Source organism: Bos taurus, chromosome 13 (genome assembly GCF_002263795.3).
Source record: "Bos taurus isolate L1 Dominette 01449 registration number 42190680 breed Hereford chromosome 13, ARS-UCD2.0, whole genome shotgun sequence".
NCBI lineage: Eukaryota > Metazoa > Chordata > Mammalia > Artiodactyla > Bovidae > Bos > Bos taurus.
Genome location: NC_037340.1, coordinates 2,605,852 through 2,618,309, shown reverse-complemented (window position 1 = coordinate 2,618,309; position 12,458 = coordinate 2,605,852). Strand labels below are relative to the sequence as shown.

The window sequence follows — 12,458 nt, the reverse complement described above, 5'->3', positions numbered from 1 at the left end:
CAGCTTCAGGGTCTTTTCAAATGAGTCAGCTCTTTGCATCAGGTGGCCAAAATATTGGAGTTTCAGCTTCAGCATCAGTCCTTCCAATGAATATTCAGGACTGATCTCCTTTAGGATGGACTGGTTGAAACTCCTTGCAGTCCAAGTGTTGGGGTCCTTTAATGGACCAGAATCTGGTGGTCCAGAGTAGATGATAAGAAAGTGAAAGAAAGAGAGCCGGAGGGAGGGAGAGAGAGAGAGAGAGAGAGAAAGAAAGAAAGAAAGACACGGGGACCCAAGCTCTGATGGAGCAAAGGTATTTTATTAGCAGAAATGCAGGCTTATATATCTTTAGTAAGATGATTACTCAGCTATTACACAGCATGAAATTTTATCAATAGCCACAATATGGATTGTCTAATACATACAAGGTGGCTGATGCAGAAAAGAGTCACTGAAGGGAGTTACTGAAAGGAATCCAAGCAGATACCGTTTCTCATGATCTCAGTCCTGAGAGCTGCATGCAGCTCTACTCGTTCTCAGAATAGGAACTGATAAGGAACTGAGAATTTATGAGAAACAGCACATAGGAATCCTCCTGTTAAACATTCCTTGACATCCAAGGGACTCTCAAGAGTCTTCTCCAAAACCACAGCTCAAAAGCATCAATTCTTCTGCACTCAGCTTTCTTTATAGTCCAACTCTCACATCCATACATGACTACTGGAAAAACCATAGCCTTGACTAGATGGACCTTTGTTGACAAAGTAATGTCTCTGCTTTTTAATATGCTGTCTAGGTTGGTCATAACTTTCCGTCCAAGGAGTAAGCGTCTTTTAATTTCATGGCTGCAATCACCATCTGCGGTGATTTTGGAGCCCATAAAAATAGTCTGCCACTGTTTTCACTGTTTCCCCATCTATTTGCCATGAAGTGATGGAACTGGATGCCATGATCTTAGTTTTCTGAATATTGAGCTTTAAGCCAACTTTTTCACTCTCCACTTTCACTTTCATCAAGAGGCTCTTTAGTTCTTCACTTTCTGCCATAAGGGTGGTGTCATCTGCATATCTGAGGTGATTGATATTTCTCCCGGCAATCTTGATTCCAGCTTGTGCTTCTTCCAGACCAGTGTTTCTAATGATGTACTCTGCATATAAGTTAAATAAGCAAGGTGACAATCTACAGCCTTGACATACTCCTTTCCCTATTTGGAACCCATCTGTTGTTCCATGTCCAGTTCTAACTGTTGCTTCCTGACCTGCATACAGGTTTCTCAAGAAGCAGGTCAGGTAATCTGGTATTCCCATCTGTTTCAGAATTTTCCACAGTTTATTGTGATCCACACAGTCAAAGGTTTTGGCATAGTCCATAAAGCTGAAATAGATGTTTTTCTGGAACTCTCTTGTTTTTTTGATGTTCCAGTGAATGTTGGCAATTTGATCTCTGGTTCCTCTGCCTTTTCTAACACCAGCTTGAACATCTGGAAGTTCACGGTTTACATATTGCTGAAGCCTGGCTTGGAGAATTTTGAGCATTATTTTACTAGCGTGTGAGATGAGCACAATTGTGTGGTAGTTTGAGCATTCTTTGCCATTCCCTTTCTTTAGGATTGGAATGAAAACTGACCATTTCCAGTCCTGTGGCCACTGCTGAGTTTTCCAAATGTGCTGGCATATTGAGTGCAGCACTTTCACAGCATCATCTTTTAGGATTTGAAATAGTTCAACTGGCATTCCATCACTTCCACTAGCTTTGCTCCTAGTGATACTTCCTCAGACCTACTTGACTTTACATTCCAGAATGTCTGGCTCTAGGTGAGTGATCACACCATCATGATTATCTGGGTCATGAAGATCTTTTTTGTATAGTTCTTCTGTGTATTCTTGCCACCTCTTCTTAATATCTTCTGCTTCTGTTAGGTCCATACCATATCTGTCCTTTTTTGAGCCTGTCTTTGCATGAAATGTTCCCTTGGTATCTCTAATTTTCTTGAAGAGATCTCTAGTCTTTCCTATTCTATTGTTTTCCTCTTTTACTTTACGTTGATCCCTGAGGAAGGCTTTCTTATCTCTCCTTTCTATTCTTTGGAACTCTGCATTCAAATGGGTATATCTTTCCTTTTCTCCTTTGCTTTTTGCTTCTCTTCTTTTCACAGCTGTTGTAAGGCCTCCTCAGACAGGCATTTTGCTTTTTTGCATTTCTTTTTCTCAGGGATGTTCTTGATCCCTGTGTCCTGTGCAATGTCATGAACAGAGTCCATAGTTCATCAGGCACGCTATCAGATCTAGTCCCTTACATCTACTTCTCACTTCCACTGTATAATCATAAGGGATTTGATTTAGGTCATACCTGAATGGTCTACTCAGTGAATAGTCTTTTTTTTTTTTTTCTTTTAAGTAGTGTTTAGCTCATAGCAATATTTCTTCTTCCATATTAACAAATGCATAGAATTCTGTTTATTGGATTTACACTATAATTTTGCATGTGAAGTGAACATACTTTGGCCATTCAATGACAAATGCAAAGAAACAGTGAACTTCCCAATTCTAAGGTCATAGATTAATTTGTATGCTGAAACGGTGACCTCTAATCCCCACAGAAATCTAATCTACACATACTGGGCAATAAAAAAACAGTGGAATAGTTGTTTATGATAGTTTGGTTTTTACTTTTTCAAATGTAAGATATTTATAGCACAATTAATGAGAGAAAAATCTATCCCAAATTATGTTATTGCTTTCAGTTCAGTTCAATTCAGTTCAGTCACTCAGTAGTCACTTAAAAAAATCCTTACAGATAGTATAGATATAGATATTACAGATAACTATTATACCTATCTATAGATATCACTCTCCACATAGGTGGAAGAATGGGTGGATAGGTGAATGGATGGCTGGATGGATGGATAAGATAGATGCCTCTTTTTGTCAACTATATTCTTTTCTTTCAGTATTCTCCAGAACTGGAGTTAATTTCAAGTCTGCCCACTCAAATCATTAATGAACTTGTAAGGGTATTGGTGGGGAAATAGTGAGATTTGAGGACCCAGCAATTTCAAAGGAAGTGTTCAATAATGTTCTGATCTTAAAGGAGTCACATCATACAGAGAAGGCTTCTTCTTCTTCTTCTAAATATCTGTGTCCTGGTAGAGAATTTCCAAGTCTAGCCCTCAATACAGTCATTTATTAATTTGCTGAAGATGAACCAACAGGTGTTCTGGATAGAAATTGCAAAGGCAAGTGATTGTGATGCAGGTGTGAGCAGGGAGCGTGTCTTCTGTGATCACACTCGTCCTGATGGCCTTATATATGCAGCTCTGTAACACGTCCTGGTCATCTGTGTGCCTCAGTCACTCAATAAGTGACAGTTTACACATGTTGTTCTCTCTTGGACCTAGCTTACAAATTCTCCTCTTCCTGAAAACTTTCCTAGATTTTTAGTTTGTTTTTCTCTGATCTTTCCTTTACTCTATAACCTTCACCTTTTTTTTTTTGGTGGCTATAGTCCATTTTATTGCCACTATTGCCTTTCTAGGTATATATCTTTTTTAATTAATTTTTGTATTTTAATTGGAGGCTAATTACTTTGCAATATTGTAGTGATTTTCACCATACATTGATATGAATCAGCCATGGGTGTACATGTGTCCCCATCCTGAACCCCCCTCCCACCTCCCTCCCCATCCCATACCCCAGGGTCATCCCAGTGCACCAGCCCCGAGCACCCTGTCTCATCCATCAAACCTGGACTGGACAAATAGAAAGCCCAGAGATAAATCCACGCACCTATGGACACCTTCTCTTTGACAAAGGAGGCAAGAATATGCAATGGAAAAAAGACAATCTCTTTAACAAGTGGTGCTGGGAAAACTGGCCAACCACTTGTAAAAGAATGAAACTAGAACACTTTCTAATACCATACACAAAAATAAACTCAAAATGGATTAAAGATCTAAACGTAAGACCAGAAACTATAAAACTCCTAGAGGAGAACATAGGCAGAACACTCTCTGACATAAATCACAGCAGGATCCTCTATGACCCACCTCCCAGAGTAATGGAAATAAAAGCGAAAATAAACAAATGGGACCTAATTAAACTTAAAAGCTTTTGCACAATGAAGGAAACTATAAGCAAGGTGAAAAGACAGCCTTCAGAATGGGAGAAAATAATAACCTTCACCTTGTAACTTACCTTCACTGATGAGTTGTATTTAAACATTCTAAATTCATTTTCTATTTGCACATTTGTGTCCACCCAAAGGCAGTCTGTTTAATGAGACTATCAGTGTGTTTTAAAACTGCTTTTTAATCCCTCACATCCTCCATCACCCTCTACATTTCCAGGGGCATCAGAGAAGTAAATAGTAAGGGGGAAAACTAGAATGAACCACATGGTACCAGATTAGATTCAGAGACGTCCATCTGAATTCATGTTAAGATTACTACAGATAGAGATGAATGGGTAGAATTATAGACATGTGTGTGTACATGGGTCACTTTACATGTGACTGTTGCATGGCTCTAGTCACTGAAGGGGCTTGGAGGCAGTGACACCCTGGTAGCAGTATGCACACCCAGCAGCCAGGCACTGGTTTCTAATAGCATCCTTCACTAAAAGGGGCCACGGCACCTTAGAGGAAAGGCTGATTTTAGGGCAGGGACAGAAAAAATACAAGCTAAGCTTAGAGTATTTAAGGTACTTTCTGTCACTCGGATAGTGCCAGAAAGTACGCAAATGATCAAAAAATAAAAGAATTGGGCCTTTTCATAGGGACACAGCAGCCAGTCTCAAAGAACTCTTAATAACCAAAGCTGAAACAATTTGAGCAACAAAACAACAAAGTACAGGTAAACTTCAGAGATATTACAAGTTCAACTCCAGACCATGACAATAAAGCAAGTACTGCAGTAAATCAAGACCTACATATTTGTTGATTTCCCAGTGCCTATAAAAATGATGTTTATGCTATACTGTAGTCTATTGAGTGTACAATAGCGTTATATCTAAAAACAATAATGTCTGAAAGTATTTTAATTTTAAAATACTTTATTGCTGAAAAATGCTAACGATCATCTGAGCTATCAGTGAATTATAATCTTTTTTGCTGGTGGAGAGTTTGAAATATTTCGAGAATTACCAGAATGTAACATAAAGGCAAGAAGTGAGAAAATGTTGTTGGAAAAATGGTGCCAGTAGACTTGCTTGAGTCAGGGTTGCCATAAACCTTCAATTTGTTAAAAAAGAAAAGAAAAGAAAGAAAGAAATCTGCAAAGCACAATGAAGTGAGGCACAATAAAAATGAAGTATGCCTGTATTGAATTATAACCCAAAGTATTATTCAGTTGCTAAGTTGTGTCCAACTCTTTGAGACCCCATGGACTGCAGCATGCCAGGCTTCTCTGTCCTTCACTGTCTCAGAGTTTGCTCAAATTCATGTCCATTGAGTCAGTGATGCTATTTAACCATCTCATCCTCTGCTGCCCCCTTCTCCTTTTGCCTTCAGTCTTCCCCAGCATCAGGGTATTATAAAATGAGTTAGCTCTTTGCATCAGGTGGCCAAAGTATTGGAGCTTCATCTTCAACAACAGTCTTTCCAATGAGTATTCAAGATTGATTTACTTTAGGATGGACTGTTTGGATCTCCTTGCAGTCCAAAGGACTCTCAAGAGTCTTCTGCAGCTCCACAGTTCAAAAGCATCAATTCTTTGGCACTCAGCCTTTCTTATGGTCCAACTCTCACATCTGGTATATGACTACTGAAAAAACTATAGCTCTGACTATATACAGACCATTGTTGGCAAAGTGATGTCTCTGCTTTTTAATATGCTGTCTAGGTTTGTCATAGCTTTCCTTCCAAGGAACAAGCATCTTTTAATTTCATGGCTGCAGTCACCATCCACAGTGATTCTGGAGCCCAAGAAAATAAAATCTGTCACTGTTTCCACTTTTTCCCCATGTGTTTTCCGTGAAGTGATGGAACCAGGTGCTATATCTTAGTTTTTTGAATGTTGAGTTTGCAGCCAGCTTTTATACTCTCCTCTTTCACCCTCATCAAAAAACTCTTTAGTTCCTCTTCACTTTCTATCAAAGTATAAAACAAGTAAATATTCATGATTCTATCCCTACTGATTCAAATAAGTGATATAAAAATGAAAATAAATAAATAGGGAAAGTGGGCAAGTGTCCTGTGCAAAAGGATTCCAAGTACTTTATGTAGATACATCCCATCAGGAAGGTAGATCTTGACTGGACACCCCTTGAGTATGGACTACACTTAGTGACTTGCTTCCAAAGAGTGCATGAGAGGGGAGAAGGAGGGAAGCAAAACTTTACCATGTGAAAACTTGGCAACTATTACTATGGCCAGGTGATCAAGGTCAATATCATCAGCAATAGTAATGCTGATGGTGTGTATCCTGGATATGATGTAATGAAATTGGTATATTACTCTGTGATCTTCCTTCCGTAAACCAATAACCTCAGTTTAAACATGAGAAAAATACCAGATACACCCAGTTGAGGGACATTCTGCACAGTAACTGACAAGTACTCGTTAAAATTGTGCATGATACTGGATGCTTGGGGCTGGTGCACTGGGACGACCCAGAGGGATGGTACGGGGAGGGAGGAGGGTTCAGGATGGGGAACACGTGTATACCTGTGGCGGATTCATATTGATATATGGCAAAACCAATATAATATTGTAAAGTTAAAAAATGAAATTTAAAAAAAAAGCTTTCAAATTAAAAAAAAATTGTCAAGGTCATCAAGGAAAGTCTGAGAATTATCTCATGTCTAAGGAGACATGACAAATAAAGGTAGTGAGGTAGACTGGATAGGACTCTGAAACACTAAGAAAAAAATCTAATGAAATCTACATAGACTGTGCTAAACAGTTTATGTTAACAGTAATGCAAGATGTTAACAACTAGCAGCTTTCCTGAAGTTTCAGTGGAGAATGGATACATCTGTATGTATGGCTGGGTCACTTTGCTATGCACCTGAAACTATCACAATATTGTTAATCAACTATACTCTAATATAAAATAGAAAGTTTAAATTAAAAAATGTGATTAATAAAAAACATTGGGACTAGGTGAGACATATATGAGACCTCTTTTTTCAGCTTCTCTGTTAATCTGAAAGTATTCCAGACTTAAACATTTATTTAAAAGAAAGGGTGAAGACCAAGGCTTAAGTCCAGAACTGACTGAGGGGGAAGAAAAACAATTTGTCTTTCACTGTGGTAGTTGGAGAAGCACTGATCTATAAAACACAGGTCTAGGAGGACTTTGACTTTTTCTTCCAGTTTGAAATTGCTTGTGCTAACTGAGATGGCTTTGAACTCCTTGCTACTTCCTCCAAGGTATTTTTCTCTTGCATTCCTGGAAGTCTGAAGTCACATTTTGTTCTTTGTTCTTTTATCCGCCCTCGTCATATTTTACTGCAAACTTTGTCATTGTCAAGGTGCAGCTGACTAGCTTTGTAAGTACTTTCTGATTTCTTTCCGCTCCTGCTATTCATCCTGGTGTTATTTAGGTTCATTAAAGGGAACATTTGGGCTTGGCAGTTTGTCACTAAGGTTCAGGTACAACCACATCATTACCAAGCCATCCAAAGTTCGGCGATGATGATACCGATGATACACAGTCAAGAAACCATTACAGTTATATCACGTTTGATCACAAATTAAATCATATAAGTAATCTTCGTGCCATTCCCTATTTACAGCTTAGAAAGTTTCCTCTTCTATGAAATCTGATAGCTTCAATTATTATGTCTTTCATAAAAAGGTTAAAAAAAATGTGCACCTCTTTCTGAGTATGTTACTGTTTAAGTAACAATGGTTTTAATTTTGGAAGTAATCTGGATAATGAATGTAAAAAGATAGTAAGTATACGTTTTATAAGCAAAGAGTTATGAACTTAAAATTATAATCATCAGCTTATTGTTAGATTGCTAGGGTTTAGTGAAGAAGCAATGAACTGGTACATAAAACAGTGATACCCGATAAATAGCTTCTAAATGGCTTTTTGATATTTGATATCTCTATTGAGACAGATAAGGAAGAATTTGCAATTTGAGACTACTGTTTAATATTTGATTTATTTCACCAGTCAAGAAATCAAAGAATCAACAGGCTTTTTTCTTTATCTTTTTTAATGAAATGCCCCTGGGGCCTATTTTCCTCTGTGGTTTAAACTGGACGGAATCAGGATAGGATTCTTCCATCAATTTGAAAGTGTGAAATGTTTTCTTTAAACAGTGTTCTCTTTATTATTCCCAGACAATCGTTAGAGGAAACAAACCCTGCAAGGAGACCTCCATCAACGGCCTGCTGGAGGATTTTGACAACATCTCTGTGACCCGCTCCAACTCCCTGAGGAAGGAAAGCCCACCCACCCCAGACCAGGGAGCCTCCAGCCGTGGTCCAGGCCATCGGGAAGAAAACGGCTTTCTCACCTTCTCGCAGTATTCCAGCGAATCTGACACCACTGCTGACTATGCGTCTGAAAAGTACAGAGAAAAGAGTCTCTATGGAGATGATCTGGACCCGTTTTATAAAGGCGGCCACTCTGCCAGGCAAAATGGGCACGTATTGAAGATGCAACATGGGGAGGCCTATTATCCTGAGATGCAGGCTTTGCAGTCCGACAGAGCCCGGTTTCCTGCAGATTATCATGCACACTTGGACTCACTGAGCAAACCCAGCGAGTACAGTGACCTCAAGTGGGGCTTCCAGAGAGCCTCGGGCAGCTCCCCTCTGGATTATCCGTTCCAGTTCATACCTTCTAGAACTGCAGGGACCAGTGGGTGCTCAAAGGAGAGCTTGGCATACAGCGAAAGTGAATGGGGACCCAGCCTGGATGACTATGACAGGAGGCCAAAGTCATCGTACCTGTGTCAGACGAGCCCTCAGCCTGCCATGCGGCAGAGGTCCCGGTCAGGCTCCGGGCTCCAGGAGCCCATGATGCCCTTCGGAGAAAGTGCATTTAAAACCCACCCCCAAGGACACTCCTACAGCTCCTACACGTACCCGCGCCTGTCTGAGCCCACAGTGTGCGTTCCAAAGGTAACGTTCACTGCCTCCCTCCCTCCAGCATGCGGGACCTCCACAAGGTGTGCTCCCACCACCCTCTTATTTGCATTCTAGAGCACTGGTTAGTCTGTAAGTGAGAATCTGTATCAAAATTCTGCCTGGTTTCCATTCACAAGCCCCCAGGGCAGAGAATTTAGGGCAAGGCACATGTATTCATTAAAATCAAATCCTCTGGGGAGTTCCTACAGGCTTTCTGGGTTAAAAGGCAAAAGAACATTTTTTTCCAAAAGATATCCTGCTATATTAGTGATAAATGTTCTGTGCTGGCACAGCAGGGTGTCTTGTGTTACAGAGTGTAGAGTTCTAGACTGCCAGAGGGAGTAATACAGTAGTTCCTCCACTCTGGTAAAGGGTACCTAGAACTGCCAAAAAGGGGAAAAAAGTCAGGATAATGGGTAAGTTTTAATAAAGTTAATTGTATTCAATTCAAGGGATTGTCGGTATTTTGAGAGTATTTCTTTCTACTAGGTTAGCGTTGACATGTCGTGTGTGTGTGTGTGTGTGTGTGCAACTTTAGGACGATAGATGGAATCTGGTTGCTAGGCCTTCCTTGGTGTGCTTTTTCTTTTGTTTTGTCTTATTGTAATTTCTCTTTTAATATTTTTTCTTAATGTTGTAAATTTGCTTTGAAATGTGGCTGGGTCATGATACCCCAAAGTTTGGGAACCACTGTTGGAGGAGTTACTGGCTTTACAAAATACCTTGGAAAGTGTGCCAGCACTTTGTTTTCCCAGTTAACTTAGAAATGTTTTTGCTACCTCCCTGCTACAGCTAAGTGAAGATGGGCCATTTGGCTGTGAGTTCTAGATTACAGAGGTCTCAGACCAGTTGAGGGAGACGTGGCTTCTAGAAGCATGATTGTGGACGTTTGCAACCCAATACTGTCTCTTCAACAGCTTGGTGAGCCGCACAGCGAATCTTGGAGGGCAGGGCTGCCTGCATCATCTGATTGGTTATCAATGCCCAATATTTTCCTTTGTTTGTTATTTTTCATAAACATAATCCAAGATATTGAAGTCTTTTAGGGACAAATTGAGAGTGACTTAAGCCATACTTTAGAAAAAGCAAAATAACAATCACTTTAGTTCCCAATATATAAAAATAAATCCTAAGGAAATAAAGACCTGAAATACATACCACCAATTAAAATTTAAATATTGAGAGTGCTTTCCATCTCACTGCATTATCTATTTGAACTACCATGATGAAGGTATCATGACTGCCTTTTCCTATGTTCTCCCCAGGGCAATGGTTGGAAAGAGGTCTGTCTAACTAACTGACAGACAAAAGCTCTAGGAAGCCATATGCACGTGTCATGATGCAGGAGATCATTTATGTAATTTCCTGTGCACATCACCCAACCCAAGGTTGTAGAGCATCACAGTTGTAGAATGAACTAAGCAAATTAACACATCCTGTAGCTGAATCTAGTTACATTCTCTAGTTTGTGAACATCAGTGCTTACTTCAGGAATAAATAATGTGATTTCTTTCAGCTTTACCAAGTTTATAATTGACAAAATTTTAAGGTATTTGAAGTGTTGAAGATGATGATCTGATCTACATATACACTGTGAAGGGATTTCCCTCGCTGAGTTGACATTCATCACCTCACATATTTACCTTTTTGCTTATGTATGAGAAATTTAGGTTCTACTCTTTTAGCAGATTTCAATTCTACAATATAGTACTATCAACTACAATCACCATGTGATACAATCTATCCTCAGACCTTAGAGCTGAAAGTCTGTATCCTTTAACCAACTTCCTTTTCTCCACCTCCTAGACCCTGGCAACTACTTTTCTGTTCTCTGTTTCCATGAGTTTGACTTCTTCCTTTATTTTCTAAAATCCCACATATAAATGATACCAGTTGCAGTAGTTGTCATTCTCTGTATGGCTTATTTCACTTAGCATAATGCCCTTCAGTTTCTTCCATGTTATTGCAGATGACAAGGTTCAAGATTTCCTTCTCTTGTAAGGCTGAAGAATATTCCTTTATATATACATTTCTTTGAGTCACATTTTCTTGATCCATTCATTTGTTGATGGACACATAGATTGTTTCCATATCTTGTCTATGCTAATAATGTGGCAGTGGGCATGGGAGTACAGATATCTTTTCCAGATAATGATTTTGTTTCCTCTGGATATATACCTGGAAGCAGGACTGCTGTACTGTGTAGTAGTTCTACTTTCAATTTCTTGTACACTTGTGACTATGCCAGTGCATGTGCCCACCAACAGCACACAAGGGTTCTCCTTCCTCCACATCCTCATTGGTGGTGCTAGTGGCAAAGAACTCTCCTGCCAATGCAGGCGACATAAAGAGAGGCAGGTTCGATCCCTGGGTCAGGAAGATCCCCTGGAGAAAGAAATGGCAACCCACTCCAGTATTCTTGCCTGGAGAATCCCTTGGGCAGAGGAGCCTGGTGGGCTACAGTCCATAGGGTCGCAAAGAGTTGGACACGACTGAAACAACTTAGCACACACACCTCTTTAATAATAGCTATCCTAACAGGTTGAGGTAGTATCTCATTGTGCTTTTAATTTGCATTTTCCTGATGATTAGTGAAGTTGAGCACCTTTTTATATGCCTGTTGGTATTCAGGTCCTTTGCCCATTTTAAAATTATGGTATATGGTAATATGGTACTTTTGCTATTGAATTCCTTGCTATGAGTTTCCAGAATACTGGATATTAACTCCTTATCAAATATGTGATCTAAAAATGTTTTCTCCTGTTCTGTAGGTTACTTTTTCATTTTTTTTTTGGCGGTTTTTTTTTTTTTTTTTTTTACGGTACAACTGAAGGTATCACATTTCCTCATTGCAAACTACATTACAAAGTTATAGTAATCAAAACAGGATAGTTTTGGCATAAAACACACTTAGATCAGTGGAACAGAATACACAATCTAGAAATAAACCCCACACGTGTGTAGTCAGTTATTGAAGAAAGAGCCAAGAATGTACAATGGGGAAAGGGTAGTCTCTTTAATAAATAGTGTTGGGAAAACTGGACAGCCATGTGTAAAAGAGTGAAACTGGGCTCCATTCTTAAACCAATGGAACAGAGAATTCCAGCTGTCCATGGAATTCTCTAGGCCAGAATACTGGAGTGCATAGCCTTTCCCTTCTCCAGGGAGTCTTCCCAACCCAGGCATCGAACTGGGGTCTCCTGCATTGCAGGCAGATTCTTTACCAACTGAGCTATCAGAGAAGCCTCTTTCTTTGCTCAGCAGAAGTTTTTTAGTCTAATTTAGTCCTACTTGTTTATTTTTGCCTTTGTTGCCTTTGCTTTTAGTGTCAAGTCTAAAAAAGTAATTGCAAAGAACAATGTCAAAGAGCTTTCCTCTAGAAACTTTGTGGTTTC

The 12,458-nt window shown here is 39.5% G+C and overlaps 1 protein-coding gene across 3 annotated transcripts in view; it reads left to right on the top strand.

Annotated features, from left to right (window-relative positions):
- Positions 1-12,458, top strand: part of PAK5 (p21 (RAC1) activated kinase 5) — a 424,652-nt gene that overhangs the window by 370,609 nt on the left and 41,585 nt on the right. For all 3 annotated transcript variants that reach the window (NM_001206594.2, XM_059892554.1, XM_059892555.1), the window contains 1 exon segment: positions 8,272-9,057. In NM_001206594.2, coding sequence (NP_001193523.2) covers positions 8,272-9,057 — 786 coding nt within the window.